At 37.5% G+C, this 22295-nt stretch overlaps 1 protein-coding gene across 1 annotated transcript; it reads left to right on the plus strand.

The window, feature by feature from the left end:
* Window positions 1-3945: 3945 nt before the first annotated feature.
* On the plus strand, window positions 3946-19570 carry CAAP1 (caspase activity and apoptosis inhibitor 1). Its single transcript, XM_050329410.1, has 6 exons — window positions 3946-4113; window positions 5076-5276; window positions 6765-6849; window positions 7022-7097; window positions 14956-15029; window positions 18625-19570. Exons 1-6 carry the CDS (start codon window positions 3982-3984, stop codon window positions 18966-18968), a joined length of 912 nt encoding a protein of 303 aa, XP_050185367.1. The 5' UTR covers window positions 3946-3981; the 3' UTR covers window positions 18969-19570.
* The last annotated feature ends 2725 nt before the right edge of the window (window positions 19571-22295 follow it).

Here is a 22295-nt window from a genome sequence, read left to right on the forward strand (position 1 = left end):
TCATGGTCTTAGTCACAGGTTTTCTCATTTGATCCATTGCAGGTTCATGTATTAGGCAGTCCAAGAGATTATTTGAGATTTACAGTGCTCAATAGATGAACCTCTTGCTGGGAAAGCATCTAAGAAGCTACCATTAGGAAACATGTCTGTGAAATAATGTGCCTGTCTGTTGAATTTGGTTGCCTACTATACAATTGTTCTTGAAACTTTAGCTTTTAAATGTTGTGCTCTATAACTGTGTTTGTACATGTGCTATTTAAAAAAACACTATACTTGTCTTAACATTTTGATTTCATTATTGTGGGATTGCTCTGTTACAGGTTATCTCTTCACGTGAAAACTGTCATGAATTTCCCAGACCAAAAATTAATGTTTATATTAATAAACATACTCTGGCAACTCCAAGAAATGGTATATTTAGAGATATTACAAAATTTGATTAAATCTGTGGAGAAATGGTGAGGCACAGAAAAAAATCCTTATAGGGACTGCAGCAGTGCATGTTAGGCAAGATAAACAAAGCAGGCCAGGATTCTTTGCAGAGAAAGACACCTGCTGCTAAAAGTGTACTGTGATACCCAACCATTCTGTAATCTAGCATTGTCTGGGGAAACAGAGAGAGTGGGAAATCGTTTGCTTGTGTTTTAAATAACACTGTTTAAAACTCCATTGTGGTTCATGTCAGCTTGCATGTACCTAAGCACACAAATACATGTAAGTGTACTACACAATCTGCTGCTGAGGTCACAAACAAGTAGAACACCTTAAGGGATGTCACCAGGATGAAGTTTCTGTTCCAGTGAATGCTCATTAAACCTATACTGAGGAAACATGCCAGGCACGAGGTCCACGGTGTTCAATCTTTTGAGAGCAGAGGACACTGAAAACAAAGACATGCCTATCACAGAGCTCAGAGCTGGGTTGCTATGTACAGCACTACAGATGAGTTGATCTGTGTGCTACATGTTCCTGATTTGATTCATCAGGGGATAGTGAAAATATGCTTGAGAGGTTTCAAGAGCCCCTGAAAGAGATGTGTCTTCTGCTAAGAATTCAAAGCCTCTCAGTAGATGACAAAATTCTTTTGGCATCTTTTTCTAAGCTAGAATGGAAGATCTGAGATCAGGAAACAGCACATAATAGCACCTTATTTTAAAGCTTTGTTATTAGGCGTGCCTTGGGTTTTATAAAGTGGAAATACCTGGGATCCACTTAGACCAGAACTCAGGACACTGTATAAAATGTCTTCTTGGGGAACTAAAAGAGGAATCAAAACTGGCTGAGGTCAGCACTAACTGCTATAGTTGCCAAAACAAGTGGGCACTACAGTCACATAAATTGGGATACTTGTATCACAAGGGTTTTGTAAGTCTAAATCATTATTGTGATGCCCCTTTCTCTCATCAGGACCTAATTAAGCAGACTTCTAGCTACTCAGTTGTGTTCAGGCTACAGACAAATAGGCTAACTTCACTCTGCAAACCTATTTCATTAAAAGCACTGTACATTGAAATACTCATGAATCATTGGATGCAGTCACTTCTTTATAAAGTAATACACTCAAATAATCTATAGATTAGTACTACAGAGGTAACTGTAAATGCTTTAGGAAATGTTACAACCTTCTGGTTCCAATGGCGTGAAATTTTTTTGTTTAAAAATAGTTAAGCTGTCATAGCTGAATGTGATCCATTACTATATACTGTGATTGCTTTTTTTGTCTTTCTCTTTAAACTACCAACAAATCCAAAGTCTAGGAACACCAGGTATTTCCCAGCTTTTCAAAATGTATACTGAGTAGACAGTGAAATAAAATGTTCAGCAACAAGTTGCAGCTGTTGACAGCCTGAAGAGTATCTGGGTGTTTTGAGATATCCTATTCTTCTAATGGATTTTTGACATTTATGCACTGTAGAGATTGAGCTTTCAGTTTTGGTGGGAAGTTTCATTTCTAGACTTTCCAATTGCAAAGATAAATTTGCAAATGTGGACCACACCACTGTTGATCTGTATCAAACACAGAAAAAAAATGCGTTCGATATGAACTACCCCTTTTGACAGTAGAGTTTGAAGCCTGAGATCACATAAATTCCAGTATTGTTAGAAATCTTTTTATCAGCATGCCCCGTTAGCTTCTGTATTCTGAGTAGATGGTGCATTAATTGAAAACACAGTTTGTGTGCCTAGGCATACACTACTTAACCTGTTATTTTCCTCATAGTTGCTCAAGTGATCCCATTTTCATCTCAAACTCACAGACCCCACATCTGTGTTTCCTAATTACATTACCTCTGCCATCTTCAGAGTACACTAAGGCAGTCATTTTCTGATGATAAATGTGATGATGTATTCCCACCTGTCAGGTAATCTAACAACACAGACAGATCAGGGTCAATTCTAACACTATCCACTTCTGCAGGGACTCAAACTTGCTGAAAAAAGAACAGATGGTATTTAATAAATTCTTCTAACCCTTTTGGAAAACAATGTCAGCCCAAGCGTTATATATCATCTGAAGACAGCACTTTTGATCACCGCTAGCTTTCTTCAACTTGCATTCAGCAGGTCTCTAACTAAACGGGCCAATTACCCCCCAACTGATGAAGATCCAAAACAATATGGACAGTAACAAACTAAAAGGCAACATGTTTGAAACTGGGAAATAAAACAGGCATAGAAAAACAGACACTCCAGTGCATTTAATAAAGAAGAAAATCATTGCATATCTCTGCACAAAAAAGGAGGTTCTTAATACAATTCTTTCTGTGTAATGATGGACATTTTTCTCTCCTGGTCTTCATTTTCAACTGACTGTCCTCCTTAGGATAACAGACCAAATTCCCTCTATAGCTAATCTTGGTGGTTGGTGACAGAAGGCTGATCAGTGTCTTACTGAATTGCACAAGGTGATCACTTGCCTTTAACAGGCTTCTCTGCTGTGATTCCTAATTGTTTGCATCCCCTGATAAATACTAGTGTCTCACTTCTCCAACACGCATGAAGTATCACAGTAAAACTAAAATTACTGTTTTTCCAAAGTTATTGGCAATGCCAAAGAGCTGGCAGGGGAAAAGTATGCAAGTCCTTGCACTGCTGAAACAGGTTGAAAGACTGGGAAAAGGTCAGGATTAAACAGTAGTTACAGAGAACAGAATCATCACAGAATTATCAAAGTTGGGAGAGAACTTGAAGATCACCCGGTCTGACTGTCCACCTGGCAGTACCATTGTAAAACCTAAACCACTAAACCCAATCACCCGGCATTGGATCTAGACGCCTCTTGAATACCTCCAGGAAGGGTGACTTCACTGCCTGCCCGGAAAACTATTCCAAGTGCCTGGCCACACTAGGAATTATTTATTTTTATTTTTTCTTTTTATCTCTAACCTGAATGTCCTCTGTCCCAGCTTTAGGCCGTTTCCTCCAGTCTTCTCACTGCAGGCACGGCAGAAGAGACCGGCCCCCAAATGGCTACAACCTCCTTTCAGGGGGTTGACAAGAGCGACGAGAGCCTCCCCGAGACGAGGTTCCCTCAGCCCCTCCCCGTACGACATGTTTTCTAGACCCTAGATCAAAGATACCTGTGTGAACGGGCGGGCTGCCCACGGCTGGAAACGGTTTTAGCGTCACCCCGCCAACCCCAAGAAATCGCGCAATCAAGCAAACAAACAAAAGCATCCCCGGGCCGCTCCGAAGGCCGGCGGTGCAGCAGCGCTGCCCGGGGGGCACGCCGGGGCCAGGGCCGGGGCCGGGGCCGGGGCCAGGGCCAGGGCCGGGGCCGGGGCCAGGGCCAGGGCCAGGGCCAGGGCCGGGGCCGGGGCCGGGGCCGGGGCCGGGGCCGGGGCTGAGGCGGCTCCCGCGGGCCGGTGCCGCCGCCCGCCCGCCGCCAGGGGCGCTGCGCGCTCCCGCTGCCGGAAGCGCCGCCTCGTCCCGCCCGTCCCCGGCGGGGCGCGGCCCGGGGCGCGCCGAGACAGCGCGGCGATGCCGGGCAGGAAATCTTCCAAGGAGAAGAAGCGGCGCCGCTCGCGCTCCTGCTGCCCGGAGGGAGCCCCGGGGACGGACGGCAGCGACAGGAAGCGGCGGAGCACCGAGTCCAGCCACGCTGTCCCGGAGGTATCGCGGGCGCGCCGGGGGTGCGGGCGGTGCTGTCCCTCCTGTGCCGTCCCGGGCGCGTCCCGACCCGCCCCGAGCCTGCCCGACCCCGCTCCGGCGGCAGAGGCCTGCGTGTGTTCCGTGCCGTGGGATGGCTGCAGGAAGGGCGGCACAAGCCACGGCGGCTGCGAAGAGAGCGGCACAGGCACCCATGGCAGGCACGGTCCGGACCGCCCCGGGAAACCAGTCTGTGTTTTCCCGGGTGAAAAGGGTGTTAAGGGATGTGGGGCACAAGCCCAGGGGTGTCCCTGGTCGTGGTTCTCACGCTTGTGGCGTTGTGAATCTGCTCAAGGAGGTGTTCGAGGGCGAATACAAAACTGCGAGTACCTGCACGTCTGAGTGAATTCTGAGGCAGTCAAAGTATATATCTAGCTGGTTGCTTATTATTATTATCATTATAATAATAATAATTATTATTATTATAGAAGTAATGCATTGATGTACAGAAGATGTATTTTTTAATATTCTCATATTAAGTCCATCTTTCTTTATTCCCTGTGTCACGCAGGGAATTATGTACCAATGTCTGTCTTAGCAGGGTAGCTTTAAATGATGAACTCTTGTGATTTAATTCCACAGCAAATCAGAGGGATGGATTGCTTCTGCTTTGAAGTATGCTTTCACGTGTTAGCAGCAGTTAGGCATTTGCAGATAATATTTCCCAGTTAATGTTTACAAGTACTCTTTGCCTCTTGAAGATTTTAAAAAATTTCCCTAGCATAAGGATGGTTTCAGTAATCAAAAATGTAGATTCTGTAATGCGGTTACCTTGCAGTGTGAAACGCTGGAACCTGAGAAGTCCATGGTAAGATGTACCTGGCTATTATTGAAGGGAAAACTATTGCAAGCGTAAGTGAAGCTGCGAGTTTCTTTTCTGATTCACTAAAAAATGTGAAAACTATACTTGCCCTTCTTGATTTTAGGAAGCAAAATGCAATGTACCATCTGGAGAAAAAGTGGAAGAAACTGAACAACCCAGTGATGTAGAAGAAGGAGGATTAGATCTCACAGTGTCGCTCAAACCTGTCAGTTTCTACATTGCGGACAAAAAGGAAATGCTTCAACAGTGTTTCTGTGTCATAGGGGAGAAGAAACTACAGAAGATGCTGCCTGATACTTTAAAGGTACTGAAATAAACTTAAAATTGATATACCTGTAATGAACTTGAATGCTTGTGTAAGAAAGCATATTTATCTCTCAAGTCTAGTGGATTTAAAATTTAAAAGCTGCCTGTATATTTCTTCAGTAGTCTCTGTCAAGTCAAGTACTTTTCTTAAGTAGTTTTCCTAATCTGGAAGTGAGAGTGTTTAAATATTTATTGAAGTTATTCTAGATTACTCTTTTTTTCTACTGATCAGCGATTGCCGAACTGTAGACTTATTTTTATACTGTCTCTCTGTACTGTTTAGTTAAATGCAAAAGGAGTTTCATAAGTGCAAAGAGTAAATTCAGTAATTTTGTTTGCTAATTAATATGATGATTTGTTAATGTTGATTTCTGTTTATGTCAGCTGGTTTTCTTTGTATGATATTAAAGTACTGTCTGAGATAAGAAAATAAAGTGCATTATTGATAAACAGCTTCTGAAGCTGTAACTTCTGTGAACTAAAGCTAGTGTTTTACTGGCTTTGAGATATGCCTTTGGAATCTTGTGAACAGCAGCACATATGAAAAATGTTAGGCTGACAGTCTGTGCAGAAGAAGATACTGCAGGTGAAGTGCCATTTGTGTGATGTTTATAGTTTTAAAATTTTTGTCTCTAGTTTTTATCTGAATGAGTAGTGTTATTAATATAAGTGAGGCAGGATTTTTTCGTTTTAAATACGTACTGAATTGCATACAGTCTCATCCATTTCTCATCTCTGGGAGAAGAAAAGACATTGAGCAGCTGAAAGCAAAGACATCACTGAGTTTGTAAGGCAATTGCCTGATGGTGTAGAACCAAACCTACTGCAGGATTTTGAGTGTTACAACATGTTCAGCACTTCCTAGTTTTGTAACTTGTATGTGGTGTCATAGCTCATTTGAAAGTGTGAAATTACCACGTTATGTCATCAAAAGGTGTGATAGATGTATTGAGCATGAGAAATGGATCACAGTTTACATATTTCTTTTATTTTCAGTGTTGTGACACGCAACTGTTTGTGTGTTGTCAGTAGCATTATTTTCTTCAGTTTGTGAACTTATATCCAAAAGTTGGCTCTGGTCTTTGCACACTTAATTACGTCATCCATTTCCTTCCAAGTGATGGACAATTAGGAGTAACCAGGTCTGCAGTTGTTTGCTATTCCATGCTTCACACATATGGTCTGGTATTTATAATGCTCAGTGTTGCAGCTGCAGTGGAAACTCCCAGCCACACATCAATGAACTGATACTGTGTATTGCTTAATTTTTCAGAGAAAAACTACACATATGCTGTTTCTGGGAGTTGTCAAAATTGGAACATCTAGTTTTCTACAGTAATTGCATCAATGCAGATCAGAACATGCGAGGGGCATGCAATCCTAGTTAACTCTTAATTCATTACAATTGCAGCACTACTTATGTTTATAATTACTCTTTTTTCAGAATTTTTTAGTAGTTTGTGATCTGTCTTATCTGTTTTCTCAGAACTGTTCCATGGATGAAATCAAAAGACTTTGCATGGAGCAGTTGGAGCTGTTATCTGAAAAAAACCTGTTGAAAATACTTGAAGGTATGTATGAAACTTTTAGGCTTCACCATACACCAGAAAATAGTCTGCCTCAACAGGATTTACACTCTTTCTAGCTACTTTATATACATATATATCTTTACACACACTGTTAAGTATATATTAATGTAATTAATTTTAATTAATTTTCATGTTTGAAACTGTGTATATCTAGGCAGGATGGGAGCTGATTCTGATACTGACGAGGAGGGAAATGGAGGAGACAAGACTGGAGACGATTCAGTCAGTCAGTGAGTAAAAGACAAAACACTTAAACTTACTTTAGGAAGACTGAACAATGCAGAGATTTTTCATGAGAATTATAAAATATACAATTAAAAAACCCTAATGCTATATCCTTAATGAAGTAATTACTTCAGTTGAATGACTGTTAGCTGTGACCATTAGCAAGCACTAAACTTAGAAACATGAACTTGTCACTTTATAATATTAAATGTGTTTTTAAGCACGTAACTGAGTTCCTAGTGGCATACCACCCATCAGCTGAGTTGTGGTAATTAGATGTTCACACTTGTAGCCTGCAACAGAAGGCTATGGTTTAGGTTAACTCTCTTTGTGTGAGCTAAAGCAGGTCAGTGAATTTTGTAAGTATGTTTTCATTTCAGCTTTGGTTTATCCTTTGCATTTTCTTTCTGGTCCTTCATCCTGCCGCAGTTGAAGCAGCACTGACAGTCAATGTCCTCTGTTAGGGATGATACAGAATGTATCTCAAGAGCAGAAACTTCTGGTTTTTTATTTTTGACATCTGTCAGTTTTGTAAAGGCCAGCATTTTTTAACTTTTTCTTAAAATGCTTGTCTGTTTATTGAAGACCATTTCTTTGTCAGAAAGAGTTTACCTGTTTGATAGTTTCTATGGAAGTAGTGAAAGGGAAAAGAAAGTTACTAGTTATCACTCACAACAAATCAAATCTTATGAGGCTAACTTGCTTCTAGAAGATGAATTAGCTTTTGTGTTTTCAGTACTGACCTGGTTTCAGCTGGTCCACAGATTCAACGCACACTTAATAAACCTCTGAGTACAAGACAGTGCACCAGTGCTGGGCAGATTCAGGTACCTCTTAGCTACTGGTTTTGTTGGTTTATCTAAACCTACTGAATAGGAGTAGTTACCAGTAGTACCAGTAATCCAAATTACTGTTGGTAGTAATCCAAATTTCACACTCTGGTCAGTATTTTTATTTAATGGAGACCTGGCTTCTGATTCTGTCTTTGATTCAGAGCAGGCTGTGCAGTTGTTGAATGAAGTAATTTTCTTTGATCGCATCTCATCATATAAATATACCAGAAAACAGAGCGATACTAAATTATATTTAATTTTTTTTTTCTCATGATACAATTTGTATACTTCTGACACTATTTCTTTTAATGTTCCATTTGGAGCCCATTTTGTTACTGTATCCCTCTTTGCTATTTGTTGTTTACATGATCTGTGAATAGAGTCTGTATTAGGGCACATGAGCATTAATTTTCTTATTTTGGACATTTCTCTCTGCTGGCTGTTTAAAAAAGCAAATAGAAAAAATAAAATATTACAAAATATGCTAAATATATGGTCTATGTGTAAAGGAGTCTCTGTTAAGCGATTGATGTCTTGTCAGCGAACTTCTAAATAGAATGAGAAGAAAGACTTTTTGGCTAAGTAAACCACGAAAAATGCCTCAGGATTTTGATTTCTGGAGAAATTATGTGTTGGGTTTGTTGTTTGTTTTTTTTTTTAAAGCCTAATTCACAAGCTCTTTACTATTGCAAAATACATTAAATGTTCTTTATCTTCAAGAGTTATGGCAGAATTTGTGCTGCTAGGTTTCATTGAGGTGGTTCTGTATGTGCTAGATGTTTGCTACTATTGAGACATGTATTTATGACCCTTAGTTACAATAGATTGGGTAAATTCTTGCTTATATGGAAATTATTTGAGCTGGTAAAAATCTAAAAAGAGGAAATTAATGGATGAAACACCAAAATAAGAAAAACAAGAGGGCTTTACCATTTTTAACTAGTGGATATCTGAAGACACCACTTAACCTATTTGCCCATGTCAAGTAGGAAGGTTTCAGTAATTGACAGCAAAATCAAGAAAAAATTGTGTTTTAAAAAAGTAAAAGAAACTGAGGCTTGTTCGTCATAGTTATGGAGCAGATTGCTTCCTTTTGCAAACAATGGTTGAGGTGCCCCCTGCTCTTGTATCTCTGTCTTTATCCTGATAGTTTAAGATTTCAGACCCCTTCAGACTGGGCAGGCGAGATGTGTTGGTTTAGGAATTGTGGCTTTTCTTTTCCCTTTAAAAAATAGTGTGCTACACACACGGGTGCTATCTGAGAACTGTGGCTCATGGGTTCAGCTGTGTGCCAGCAGTAAAAAAAAAAAGTGGGAAAGCTGTTTGGATGATAGAAAAAAAAAGGGATAGGAGGAAATGAGGAAAATTAAGGTTTTATGTTAAAGTCCAGCACTCAGTAAGCAGACCAGTATTATGGTTTTACAACTGTAAATGTTAACCAGGCTTTTTTACTAATTAGGGCTAATCTTTGGGTGTTAGGGTAGCTTCTTTGCAACCTGTGTGTAAATAATTATAAATGCAAGTTTGCAAAACTTCAGAAAATGTGTTTCATCAACAAGTCAACAAGCAGAGAAGCTAAACATGCAACCATGAAAAAATAGTGAAAATTGCATTGCTAACAATTTTGGTTGTTTGTAATCATTAGTATATTTATAACCGTAGTCTGAGTTTAAGTGGGTGAATTTGTCATCTCTTGGAAGAGAAAAGACTTTTCATAACATGAAGGGCAGTTTCTCTTTATAATCTCACTGTTGGTTCTTCCTAGATTGTCTTTCTTCCTTGTGATTTTTGGGTGATTGACTTCTTTTTCCTGCATTCTATTAAGGTTGTAAAACCAAAGCATAGGGTTTTTTTGTTTTAAATCTGACTTGTATTAGTTGTTTCTATGGTAGTGTAAACGTGGAAAGGGAAAGAGTGAATAGAAAGTCTTACTCTAATTCCAAGCATCTTAACTGATGTAAACATCAGTTTGCTTCTTTCATTTTTGTCCTTTAAAAAAACCCAGACATACCTCAGCAATATGCATATATCAACAGAAATCCAGAAAGTTTTAATCAATACATCTCAAGAAATTACAAGTATATAAAAATTTATAGGCTTCCTTAGAAGGGTATAGTTTGAGCTGTGTCTTCCCCCCCGCCCCCTAAAATAGGTAAATGACTCTCTGTCTTTAAAGACCTGCTTCTTGTCTGCAACAGCTTAAAGTAGCAGGGCTTTAGAAAAGTTTCTCCAGGTCCACGGAAAATTGCACAATCCAGGTCTTTATCTGAAGCTTTTGGGTGGTATCACATCTAATTGTAAATTGAATCTTCCTTTGTAATTTTTTTTTTGCTCATGTCCTCGTTCTACAGCCAAAGTGGGGCTTTTCCCTAAATGTCAGCTCTATCAAAGCTTCACATACTTCCATTAATATGTGAAACATTTGCTCTTTTGTCACTGGCTTCTTCTATGTTAAGCACTAGAAATCTTGCAATAACTGTGCAGAAGAACTGAAGAGGCAGGGCCTATGTTTGACATTAACTGCAAATTGCTGTTGCAATAATTTATTTCATTACTTGTGAGCTCTCTAGAGATTTTTGTCTATGCAATTCTCAGATTTTTGTTACTGTTTCTGTGTTACTATCTTCACTGGAGTACCGTTAAACCAGGAGAATTACTGTATACCAACTTTCCAATTAAATATCAGATATTTAATTGAAAGAGCCAAATAATGCCTTGCAAAACCAAAAAGTAATTCTTCCCACCGCATTCAAGAGCTATGTTCTTGAGCTATTTCTTTCCTGTTACCTGAATTGGCTTTTTAAATACCCTCCAGCAGAAGGAATGAAAGTAAGTTAAATGCCATAACAGCAAAACATTATTGAAAGAACAAGTATGCTAGTATTATTATAGTGATCATATGTTCACGTGTGTGTGAATAAAGGACCTTTTGCTTTCAACGTTTTAATGGGTTTATTTTTTTCACTGAATGAAAATTTAAATTATAATATTTGCTCTTTAAAGAATTTATAGGTTTTTTTCTACTTTGCAATCATAAGTGCAGTTTCTGCTTGTTTTCTTTTAGAAAGGTTGGCGGTTTAAAGTTTTGCCTTGTTCTGACATGTTGTACTCCTGAGTACTGGGCAGTTCACAAGAATGGAATTGCCATCTGGTATTTGCCCCTGTGGGACAATTGGGTTATCTTCACCATTTGGAATCACTGGAACAACAGGCTACATGAGTCACTGAGTGACTAATGGCTAATTTGGTTCACTGTCTTCTGTTCTTGTGATGTCCTCAAACTACACCTGTAACAGGACTGATGGAATTTTCATGGCTCATTAAACTTTTTGATTAGCATCTTTGAGATACCTTTCTTAAGGAACACTACTTTATGAGAGCTTTATTTCCTTTACTTTTTTAATTGCTTCCTGAAAATTATTTTAGTTCTCATTTGTCATTGAAAACTATCCTCAGAACAAAAGTCCTGACAAGGACTTGGGATTGCAGAAATGTTTTTTAGACTTTGAAATAAGTGCAGAAGCATATTTTAATTCATGACAGTACATTATCTTTATGTCAAGAATAGCAGAGGTACTGAACTCAACCCTCACATAGGAGATTTAGGTGAATGTTTCTTAGTGATAATTGAAAGCCCAGTAAGAAAGTATCAGCATGACTGTCTCTCATGTTTTCAGACTTTCTTCTCCACTTCATTAAGTTATGTTTTTCCCTCACAGAACTTTCCCTCCTGGTTTCCAACCCCAGTTACCACTGAAACTTGGTATCCTAACCCCCATTATTGCAGTGCTACTGTCTTAATCCTTAGCCATCCACTCCTGTGACCAGTAGCCCTTTTCCTAACCTGTTCTGCTGTCTTACCTCACTTTGCATAATCTACTGGAGTTGTGTTACCAATTGACCCTCAAACCCAAATGCCTTTGACAGCTATGCAAATTTCTGTAACAAACTGTGTACAGAATCCACATGTGTGAACCCAGGTAAACACTGCACTAGTGTGGAGCATGCCAATATGAAATTGGCTCTACATAAAACAAGGTAAATTTAAATTTACAGCATTTGTCATCAACAAACTGTAACTGTAGTTAGCTTCCTTCTGCTGAAAAGATCATACTGTGAAATTGTTGGTCTGTTTAAAAAAATAAATTAAAAATGCTAAGTTTATTGCTTGGAAGAGGGACTTTGAACATAATTGTCATCTCTGAGGGAGAAGTGTCTTTAAGGACTTATAAAAAGAGGGAACTGCAAATAACTGTTGTCACTAGAAAGAAGAGGGTATTAAATTGGTATACTGTCCCTTAATTTTAGATTAGCATATCTTCTGCTCCCATTATTTGAAGACATGATATTGTACTGTGTTTTTTTAAATCTAAACCACAGTATAGGTGATTAGGAAAAAAGTATTTTTCACTAGCAAACAACACAAGGTTAATGGATTGAAAGTAAAACTGAACTGAAGTGCATCTGGTGGGCCAGTAGATGGTGCAAAATGACTGCCTGTAAAAGGAAGTCGTGGAGATTCACCAGCAATACAGTCCAATCCCATCAATTCTGAGAGAGTAAAACATGCTGTTAAAGTACTTTTGGGTTCTAAAAATTCTTTTGCTTACAGTAGGAAGTCTTTAAAGGCATATGGTTTTGCTATAATCATTAATAGAGTGAAGGCAACAGGAGGAAACCTTACATCAAGTTTCAGTGTGTGAATTTTTTCAGTATTTCTTTTTAAGTGGCTGTTGAAATGGGTGTAGATAATTTCACAACCATTGTTTGAACTGTAGAGGTCACTGAGCTTTCTGTCAAAGAGATTATTATAATTCCTCATCAGACCTCAAGGTGGTACCAGAGATGTGAAATTTGTTGCCTGATACTACTGGTGCAAGATCAGGCTTTTTCAAGTGACACATTGCTGTCCAGTGCAGAGCTGACTACTCCGTTCAAAATGATGAACCGTGTATGTGAAGGAGGATGGGGTAGGAGTGGGGGCAGCCTAAGCAGCTTCTGCTTAGGGGTATATCACAACCCTATTTTGGTCAAGAGTTAGGTGACTAAGTATAAGAAATTGCTAAGAGTTTTTTACAAAAAAAAAAAAAAAAAAAGAAAAACAAAACAAAACAAACAAACGAACAAACAAAAAAAAACAACAAAAAAACCCCCCACAAAACAAAACAAACAAAACAAAAAAAACCAAACAAAACAAAACACTAAAAATCAGATGGTTCATTCCAGATCTGCCGACCAGTAGCTGAGTAGCTGGACCAGATCCACAGCTCTCCCCAGTTTCTGGCACACTAGCCCACAAGGTTTGTATCCCCACTGCAGTTGCTGCTCAGATGTCCTTGTGCATGTGGGCCTGTCCGATGGCAGGAGCGGGCCTGTGATTGTCCCCAGGGGCTGACACTCAGACTGTTGATCTCTGGGGTGTCTGGTGTTCCATTAAAGTCCCTGAATTTGCCTACTTGCAGGGCCTGGTCTATTTCAGGAATTCACCTTCTGATTTTACAGTCTATTTGATACCTTACTCCCAGACCTTCCATTGTACTTGCTGGCTAGACTAGCCTCAGGTTTGAGGGTGAATTATGAGTGTCTGCATACTGATGCTTGACATTGAAAATCTTGGGAGAAGCGCACATTTTTCATTCTTTGTCGTTTCCAGTTGAGTTGACCAAGTAGGAAAACAAGCTGAAAGGATTTCACTGAGTTCTGAAAAAAATTCGTCACAGTAAATACTCTGTTCTCCGTTTATTGTAATGGCGTTGGGCAGTACATTTCTCTTTCTTTTATTAAGGTGTGTAACATTAAAAAATCTATTTTTGTGGATTAAAATCTATTTTGTATGCATTATGAAAACAGCTCACATTCTCCATAATCAATTATTGCATGCTACTTTTACACACTTATTTTCCAATCACTAAAAGAAGTGGGAGAAAAATAAGAATCTGTTGATTTGTAGCCTTTGCCTCTTCAGAAAAGGAAATAGAAATGAAAATAACTGCCACTCAGACCAAGATGTCCAGGAATATTACAGTATTTTCCTCTCTGACATAAGTGTTGGACACCTAGGAAAAAAAAAGCAACTTGGAGAGCGTGGGGAAAGTAGATCAATATTCAATTTTAGGAAAACCCTTAAGGCCATTACTGAAAAACAAGTTGTTAGTCATCGTATTTACATCTATGATGTCAGAATACTGCATCTTTTTTATAACGTTAAGCTCCCACAGGCAGGGTAGTTGCATTGGTTCCATATTACTATACATGAAACCAGTGCTACACAAGCAGTGCCCCTTCAGGAAACGGGCAATTCTACTGGTAAAATGCTCACTAAACGTGGCGTTTGAACTCTTCCTGTGATTCTGGGTCCTTCCACCTGTGTCCTTCTTGCACGTTTCAGTGTATTTTGGAGTTTGTATAACTAGTTGATGTGAAGTGTATAAATCCTTAAATAGAAGGAATAGAGGCGTGCAGGTACTGGATACAATGTAACAGCTGAGTTGACGTTTAATTTTAAAAATTAAAATTTAAATTAAATTAAATTAAAATTAAAAATTAAAGTATCCCTTTGTGAAACTGTGAGATTGTGGTATTGGAGAGTTAGGTAGTGGTGGGTAGTCATAACTTTGTGGAAATACCTTTTTGCTTTCCAGGTAAAATGGTAAATAGTATTTGAATGCAGCAGAAACTATAGTTTTTCCAAGTCATTTAACTGTGTGACAATTTATGGTGAGTTTTAGAGAAAAGCTCTTAAACGAGAAGCTGTAGTTCCTCAGCTATAACTGCTGAGGATGCTTACTCTGACAGACTAGGTTATAGTGGAAATAATTGCTTTATCCTTGTGTATTACTAGGCAAAGCAGAAAAGGTTTGTTTTCAGGTTTGTTTTGTTTGCTCAGATTAGCAGTCTGTATGTTCCTACTGCCTTGATTCCTACTGCAGTGGGCTTATTGGGCCTACCTCATAATTTCATTAGTTTCTTTAAAAAGTTTATGTTAAATTGTAAATTATACTGATTAAAATGTTTTCTTAATTTTTTCCAGACAGGACAACAGTATAGACTCAACTTCTTCTCTGAGAGAAGACAGCAAGCTGGAAGGTCAGGAATCAAAACAAGGTATTCAGTAGAGAAAGCTGAAATTTTGTTTTCTCAGTGTTGCTCAGTGACTGATTCCAGGTTATGCACTGCTCTCTTGTGAATAGTAGCTGCAATCACAGAGAAGTATTCTCTTAGAAATCAGGTGGTGTAAGGTTACAACTTCTCCCCTGGGCCCAATTCCAGAAAATGTGATGGGAACATTGAAGAAGACATTGTAGGAACTTTGGCTTCTTAAATCTGTAGGAATGGAGAGTTTTTTGTGTCTCGAAGCAAATTACAGCTTTTCAAAGTTTTCTAGTCCAACTTCTTGCAAGGGTCATTTTCCTCTTCATTTCTTGTTTTTCAACTGAAGAGGAACTTCAGTCATTTAAGTTTCTTGATGTGTAGGTTTTTCTATTTTGTATGTAATTCAGCTATTACTATTTGCTGAATTCTTTGAGTGTCAGTTTTACTCTACATTGAGGTGATCATGTGAGTCTACAGTACTGTTTTTGCCTTCATAGAAATCCATTATAATAATTGTTTGCCAAAGGGCTGCTTATAATTTAGTCACTTCATTCAGTCTTGATATATGATACCTCGCCTTGTTTGATTGTGTAGAGCTGAGGTCCAACAAAATGGTGCTTGACACCCACCACTCCTGTTCACTGGCATATTTTACTTGAAATCAGTGCCAATAGAAGTACGCACTCAAATCTTTGAATCACTGAGGATGAACATTTTGTCTTCCACACTTTCTCTTTTTAAATGCAAAAATATAGTGGGTGAGACATTCAGTGATTGGCAGAATAGAAGATGCAAAGGCAAGAAAGTTATTGGTGCACATTTGAGTACTTCCTACACAGGGAAATAGTATTTTTAACCTGCAACAGTATTTGTTTTATTTTAGTCATTAAATCAGCACTGTATTATAACTGCTGGTAGTAGTTTGTGCACGGAGCACTAGAACTGTAGGTGTTTCTGTCTCAGTGTGTTTATTTTCATTTGGACTAGCTATATGCAAAAACATCAGAAATAGCTTTTCCACTCAAAGAATGTTGCAACTTCGTCTAAGCTTGAGTTCTCTTTTCTAAAGATGTAACATTATTTGTATCTTGCAACTTCTTTTTCACTATTCAGAATGCTTTTCTAAAAGATGTCTTTTGTAATTACTTTGTGAAATGTGTTCTTTTCTGAAGTAGTTAGTGACAGGAGTTAAACGGAGAAGGAAAGTCGTAACAAAAGCATCAAAACTTCTAGGAGTGAGTTGCTATGACTTTGTGAGGAATCCTTTAAATGTTGCTTGCTGTACTAAATGGAGGGATCTTAGGACTGACAGATTTCCTGCAGATTTCTTCCAATTTTGTGTTATCAAAGGGAACTGATGACAGTTGCAGGTGATTGCATAGTTGTTTTTTATGACTTAACCAACTAGAGGATCATGATGGCTTTAGACAATAACAGTGGCTCCACTCAAGATGTTATCTTTAAAAAGCTATTAAGAATATCAATATAAGTTAAAAAGTATAGCTCCAATCGTTCTGTGATGCAGCCTGAGATGCTATAGGAAGAAAAGGACAGAATGAGAGGATAAGCAGAAGTGAATAAAATAAAATTTAAAAATGAAATTAGGTGTTCTAAAGTGAATTTTGCAACTGTAGATGAAGGAAAAAGTAGAAGTTATCAAATGAAAAAGATAATGAGGGAAAAAAAAAGATAAAGAGGGAAATAAAGCCCGTTAGCTCCTTAAACATCTGTAGGCCAATAAGCTTGTAGGAACACTGTATTATACAATACTAGAGGTTCCAAATTCTGAATAGAACACAAAACTGTTCTGCCTACCTTCCTCATCCTTATGAAGTCTGGAACAATCATGAATGACTTAGTATTTCATTTCTTCTTAATGTGGCCATTTAATTCCAAAAAGAATCCTATGGTGGGCTGAGCCCACCCAGCAGTAGGCACATGCCAATCCCTCACTTAATTGTTCCTCAATAGGGTAGAGGAGATGACTGGAAAAGTAAAATGAGAAAAACTCAAGAAGACAGGTTAACAAGTGAAGCAAGAGCTGTGCACTGAAACAAAGCAAAATTAGATATTTTTTCACAACCTCCCACTGGCAGACAGATTTTTAACCACTTCCTGGAAAGCAGAGCCTCAGCATAACAGTTACTTGAGAAGACAACATAGGAGGTGCCTCATACATTAGCTGTGTATTTTCCCAAATATACTCTACCAATATTATGGCCAGTTTTTGCAATCCAGTAAACATGTGTTATGAGGTACTAGATTAATGACTATTTAAGATCCTAAATCAGGAGTATATTCTCAGGGTAAACGTGCAGTATTCTTGAATCTGAACTTCTATGCTGTGACGAATGATAGCCTGATATGGAGTGATCAGGAGGGGTGTCTGAATATCTTTTTTAAAGTATCTGTAGTAAAAAAATAAAAATCTTTAATCCTGAATCAGTAAAAGCCTTGGACTAATGCTTTAAAATGTATTATTTATAAAACCATTCTGAGATATTTTGGTCCTTCTTTCCTCCCTTCCCTTGTTTTTTAAGCAGAGAAATTGCATTTATAGCTTTTCAAGTTGTCAGTATTGATTTTTTTTTCTCATATCTACAGGATGGCAGGAATGTTGTAAACCCTGAGAAAAATAGATATTTCCTAAGGTTTTTTGGGCACTTTTCATGAATTAAACCCAAATTCATGTGGGTACATAAAGGCATATTAAAATGTTTAAAAAAAGAGTAACGTTTTTTGTAAAGCCTTATTTGTTCCTCTTGTGCAAGTGGTAAAAATGGTATTAACAAAAGAATTATAGTCTTTAGAATCAGTAACTTTATTCTAAGAAGGAACCAATCCTACTGTAAGTTTCCACGGATACAAAGGTTGGTGAAGAATTAATAACTTCTGAGGCCAATATGTCAAAAGCAATAGTCTCTCTGTATCTAGATTGTGAGAACGTTTACTCAGGTTCTTTTATTTTATTGCACTGCCTCTTCTAAGTACATTTTTAAAAACAGACTCCAACTTTCAGTCACTATTAAAAGCCAAAGCCATAAATTCCTCCATGGTTTTATCAAGTTAAATACATCTGGAATACTTTTGATAAATTCTGAATAGTTACACCTTTCAGTGTAGATGGAGTTTCTATTAATTTTTAGTGCTTTGCCTGACTACACTGACCCACTCCTCTTAAAATACATAAAATAGTTGAGAATTATTTTTGAAAGTTACATTTTGAAAATTAAGTTTACTTAAGAAATAAAAAACAATAATCAATTTTGCCCTGCAGAAGTTTTCTTGTGATATAAAATCTTATGACATTTTAATCAGGAAAATAGGTCATATAATTTCATAGGATAGAATAAATTTTCCTGGTACTGCTGCTTTGCTGTACAGCATGTTCTTTTAAATTGGCATAAAAATACATTAATAATTGTGTAAATTAGATCAATCTTAAAAGTTGAAGGAGGAAAAAATAGGAATTGGTTGTCGTATAATCATAGATCTTTTTGCCCCTCTCTTAATCTGTAGAGTAATACTTTAAGCAGAAATGATTTTGTAAGTTGAAATAAAAGCAGTTGTATTAGGCAACTGTGTGATTACTGTGTTTGTGTTACAGGCAAGGGAGAAGATAGTGATGTCCTCAGCATAAATGCAGATGCATATGATAGTGACATAGAAGGCCCATGCAATGAAGAGGATGGCCCAGATGTACAAGAAAACACTGTCAGGAGTGGAGCTGGTCAGATAGATGACCTTCAGAAGGACATTGAGAAAAGTGTGAATGAGATACTGGGGTTGGCAGAGTCCAGCCCAAAGGAGCCCAAATCATCGACCTTACCTGTTCCTCCGTCAGAAGATGTTCAGCCATCAGCACAACAGCTGGAGCTTCTGGAGCTTGAGATGAGGGCCAGAGCTATTAAGGCTCTGATGAAAGCTGGTGATGTAAGAAAACAGCCCTGAGATTGCTTAGGATTAATTTTCAGTATTTGTTTCAAAGAAGGTGACATCTGTTCTCTTCAGTGCTAATGTGTATTTGGGTTGGGTATGACATTCCTCGTTCAGACTGTGCTGTGTATCCTGACCTGTGATTCATTGGTTTTGTTGCCTTTAGTGTGCTGTTTCCATGCCATACACGAGCAGAGGTTGGGGCTTCCCTGAGATGAGGTGTCCTTTTGCTGCGTCATTTCCTCAAGGAGTCCCTCAACATATGCCAGGAACCTGGTGCCTTCCAGAAAGGTTGTTGAGTCAACTTGGAGTCATAGAATGGTTAGGTTTGGAAGGGATATGAAACTTCTTGTTTCTCCTTGGGGCCCATCTCATCATAATGTTGGTATTCTACTTAAAATGAGTGATAATTCATTTAAAAGAATACTTAATTTCTTGAAATTTGACTTCCTAAAGGGAAGGATTTTTACCTTTCAAATAAATCGTTTAACATGTTATTTTCAGAGTTATGAAAGTGCCTGAAAGAGACAGAACCTGTCATACAGTGTTGTCACTGTTGTCCACTGTTTATCTTCTGTGTTATAACTTAAAATAAAGAAATAATTTTTTTTCTCTGACTGTAAAGCTTTTCCTTTGAATATCTGGCATAATATTTAGCAATCAAACAATTGAGGGGATCTTGATCTTTTAACATTCAGGTAATGTAGTCGTTTCATGTACCCTGTAAGTAGGAAAATCCACCTAATTTCAGTATAAATGTTTGTTGTTTTTTTTTTTTTTAAGACATTTAATTTATTTATGAGGTTTTAAAATAAAAATTGTATTTTTATCCATTTCAAGGGTATTTCTTTATAAGTAAATTGAATTTTAGGATTAATTTTCATGGTGTAATATCTTACAACAATTAAAATTATTTTGATTTTTTTCAGAATTAGTGCTGGTCTTGTGTCTGGCAACTAATCAATTGGATATTAAAATATTTGTGTGGTAGTTTGCATATGCACACGCCAATTTTTCTTAAAGGTATGAAGTTTACAAATGTAGTCTTTGTTAAGTAAAATGATATATTGTATATTTTTACTTCTGAGCGTTCCTTGGTTGATACTTAGAAAGCAAATTACATACTTTGCAACAGTGGCATAGGTAATTTCTACATGCTATTTTGTAATATTACTACAAACCTTGTTCTATTCAAATACTATGTCTTGTATATATACCTCTTTTAAGGTTTGCAACGTTCTTTTTCTCCCTCCTTTTTATCCCTTTGCTTCTTTCCCTTTATTCTCTATTTTCCCCTTTTTCCTGTTTCTTTTTAAACCCTTTTCCTTTTCTCTATTGGTAATGAGGTGAATTTTCTTTAGTAGCAAGCTTCTTGTACATTTCTTACAGTATGATTGATTTCCTCTAGAATCAACAGTATTATAAAATGTTAGTACAGTGAAAATTTGATTATAAACTAAATGCTTCATTAAATACACCTGAGAAACTTTGTGTCCATTCACTAAGTGATGGCAGAGACCTGAGTAAATTATAACTGACTGTAAAGTTATCCACAGCAGCGTTTTTCTATTGTTTTTAGCAAATTGAGAGTGAAAGTAAGAATATATATATGTATACACAATTCAAAAAGTAGTTTTACTGTATCAGAATCTGTGTGTGTTGTCTTCAGTTAATTTAATTTCATTTCATTTTGTTTGAGTCCAGAGAGACAAAAAAAAAGTAATCAAAACACAACTGGCAGAACCTGGATGTGCTGTGTTCTTGTTTGTCAAGGAAGGCTTGTGGAGCTATGTTAGACTTCAAAAATACGTTTTACTGCTGCTATACTTAAATCCTTAAGGCACTGAATACCTCACTTTACCTGCTCTGGAAATGAAAAAGCTTGCCTGCAAGGGCATTTGTTTTGTCACCAGAAGAGGGCATGCAGGCACATGTATGAAGTCCCTTCAGTGATGCCACAGAATGACACGTTTGCAGTTGTTTGGCAACTAGCATACTGCTAGCAGTAAAGATAAACCAGAATGTAGTTGCCTTCTACTGCCTGCTCTCTGGAGGTATATGACATTTAGTTCTGAACTGACATTCAGTTTCCTATTGGTTTCCCAGGTCACCTCTAAAAGTTTGTTTTGTAGTGTGTTGAACTGTCAAAGGTTATTATTTCAAGGTCTGTATCAAGAAGTTGCATATGCTAATTTTAATATGTAGTATGACAGAGAGGAAACAGGTTTACTATGCATGTGACAGAAGATTTGTAATTACAGCCTAATTAAATTTGAAATTAAAAGATGAGAAGGATTCCAAGAAAATTAAATTAAGCTGTTTTAAAAAATAATATAAAGTGAAAAACATATGAGATACTTAAGTGATTGATTACACAAGTGCTAATTCACTTTTAGAATATTGTACTATTGCTGCTTAGCAATAGTACAAAAGATCAGCTAAATTATGTGGTTCTTGCATTGAGTAATATCACTGAACAGTTAAAAGAATCTAGTGTATTTAAGATAGTTATTATACAGCTGTTTTGTTTTTTACTTTTAAATATGTCTGTAATTTTTTCTCCCCAGAATAAATTTATTATTTCACTTGGAAGAAGAGGCAATTTGTATGTAAAATGAAGTAATGAATTATTTATGAAACCTTGAAATAATGTTACTGGGTTTTGGTCAACTGTTTTGATGGGAAAAATGTTATGTGCTGGGTATTGGTCAGCCTGAAAAAGATCTTGATTATATTCTAGGCTGCAACAATAGTTTCTAATGAATTTTGGCTGTCCTCACAGATGTAGCACAGTACTTTTTTGAGGAGAAAGAGGGTTGGTTTTGTTTGCATTGGGTAAATAATAAGATATGACTCCCTAGAAGGCCAAAAGTATTTATTTTTGTTTAGAGGCTTTGCTGTTATGGTGATTTCATAGAAAAAAATAATTAGATTTCAAGATGAGAGTTTTGAGAGACAAATCACAAGCATTACCTCAGTAAATAATTAGTTCCATTTGTAACACTCTTTTCATTACAGTGTTTGCTCTCAAATATATTTTGCCTAAGAGAGTTGGTGCTGTAAATTCTTTTTCAGCTGTGTTATAAAATATGTTCTTTGCTGTTTAAAATTACTGTAATTATGAACTGTAGTAAATAGAAGTTTTGATCAGTGATCAACTTCAGGTTGCTCCTAAGTGGTAGAAGGTAAACATAATGGAATCAAACAGTCTGTGTAGGTGATGTAGGATGGTGCTGCTCTAAGTGGATGCTGCCAAATGCCACACTAAACATGAGCAGTTTGCCTTGTGAATCACCAAATGCATCAGCGGGGTAGCGCTTTCCCACAGCCCTGTCTATTGGA

The sequence above is a fragment of the Myiozetetes cayanensis genome, unplaced genomic scaffold (assembly GCF_022539395.1).
Source record: "Myiozetetes cayanensis isolate MyiCay16 unplaced genomic scaffold, myiCay2020 scf4, whole genome shotgun sequence".
Classification (NCBI taxonomy): domain Eukaryota; kingdom Metazoa; phylum Chordata; class Aves; order Passeriformes; family Tyrannidae; genus Myiozetetes; species Myiozetetes cayanensis.

Coding starts and splice junctions, on each gene's coding strand:
- CAAP1 (XM_050329410.1), top strand. CDS start 3,982: ATGCCGGGCAGGAAATCTTCCAAGGAGAAGAAGCGGCGCCGCTCGCGC. Junction 4,114..5,075: donor CCAGCCACGCTGTCCCGGAG/GTATCGCGGGCG, acceptor TCTTGATTTTAG/GAAGCAAAATGCAATGTACC. Junction 7,098..14,955: donor GGAGACGATTCAGTCAGTCA/GTGAGTAAAAGA, acceptor AATTTTTTCCAG/ACAGGACAACAGTATAGACT.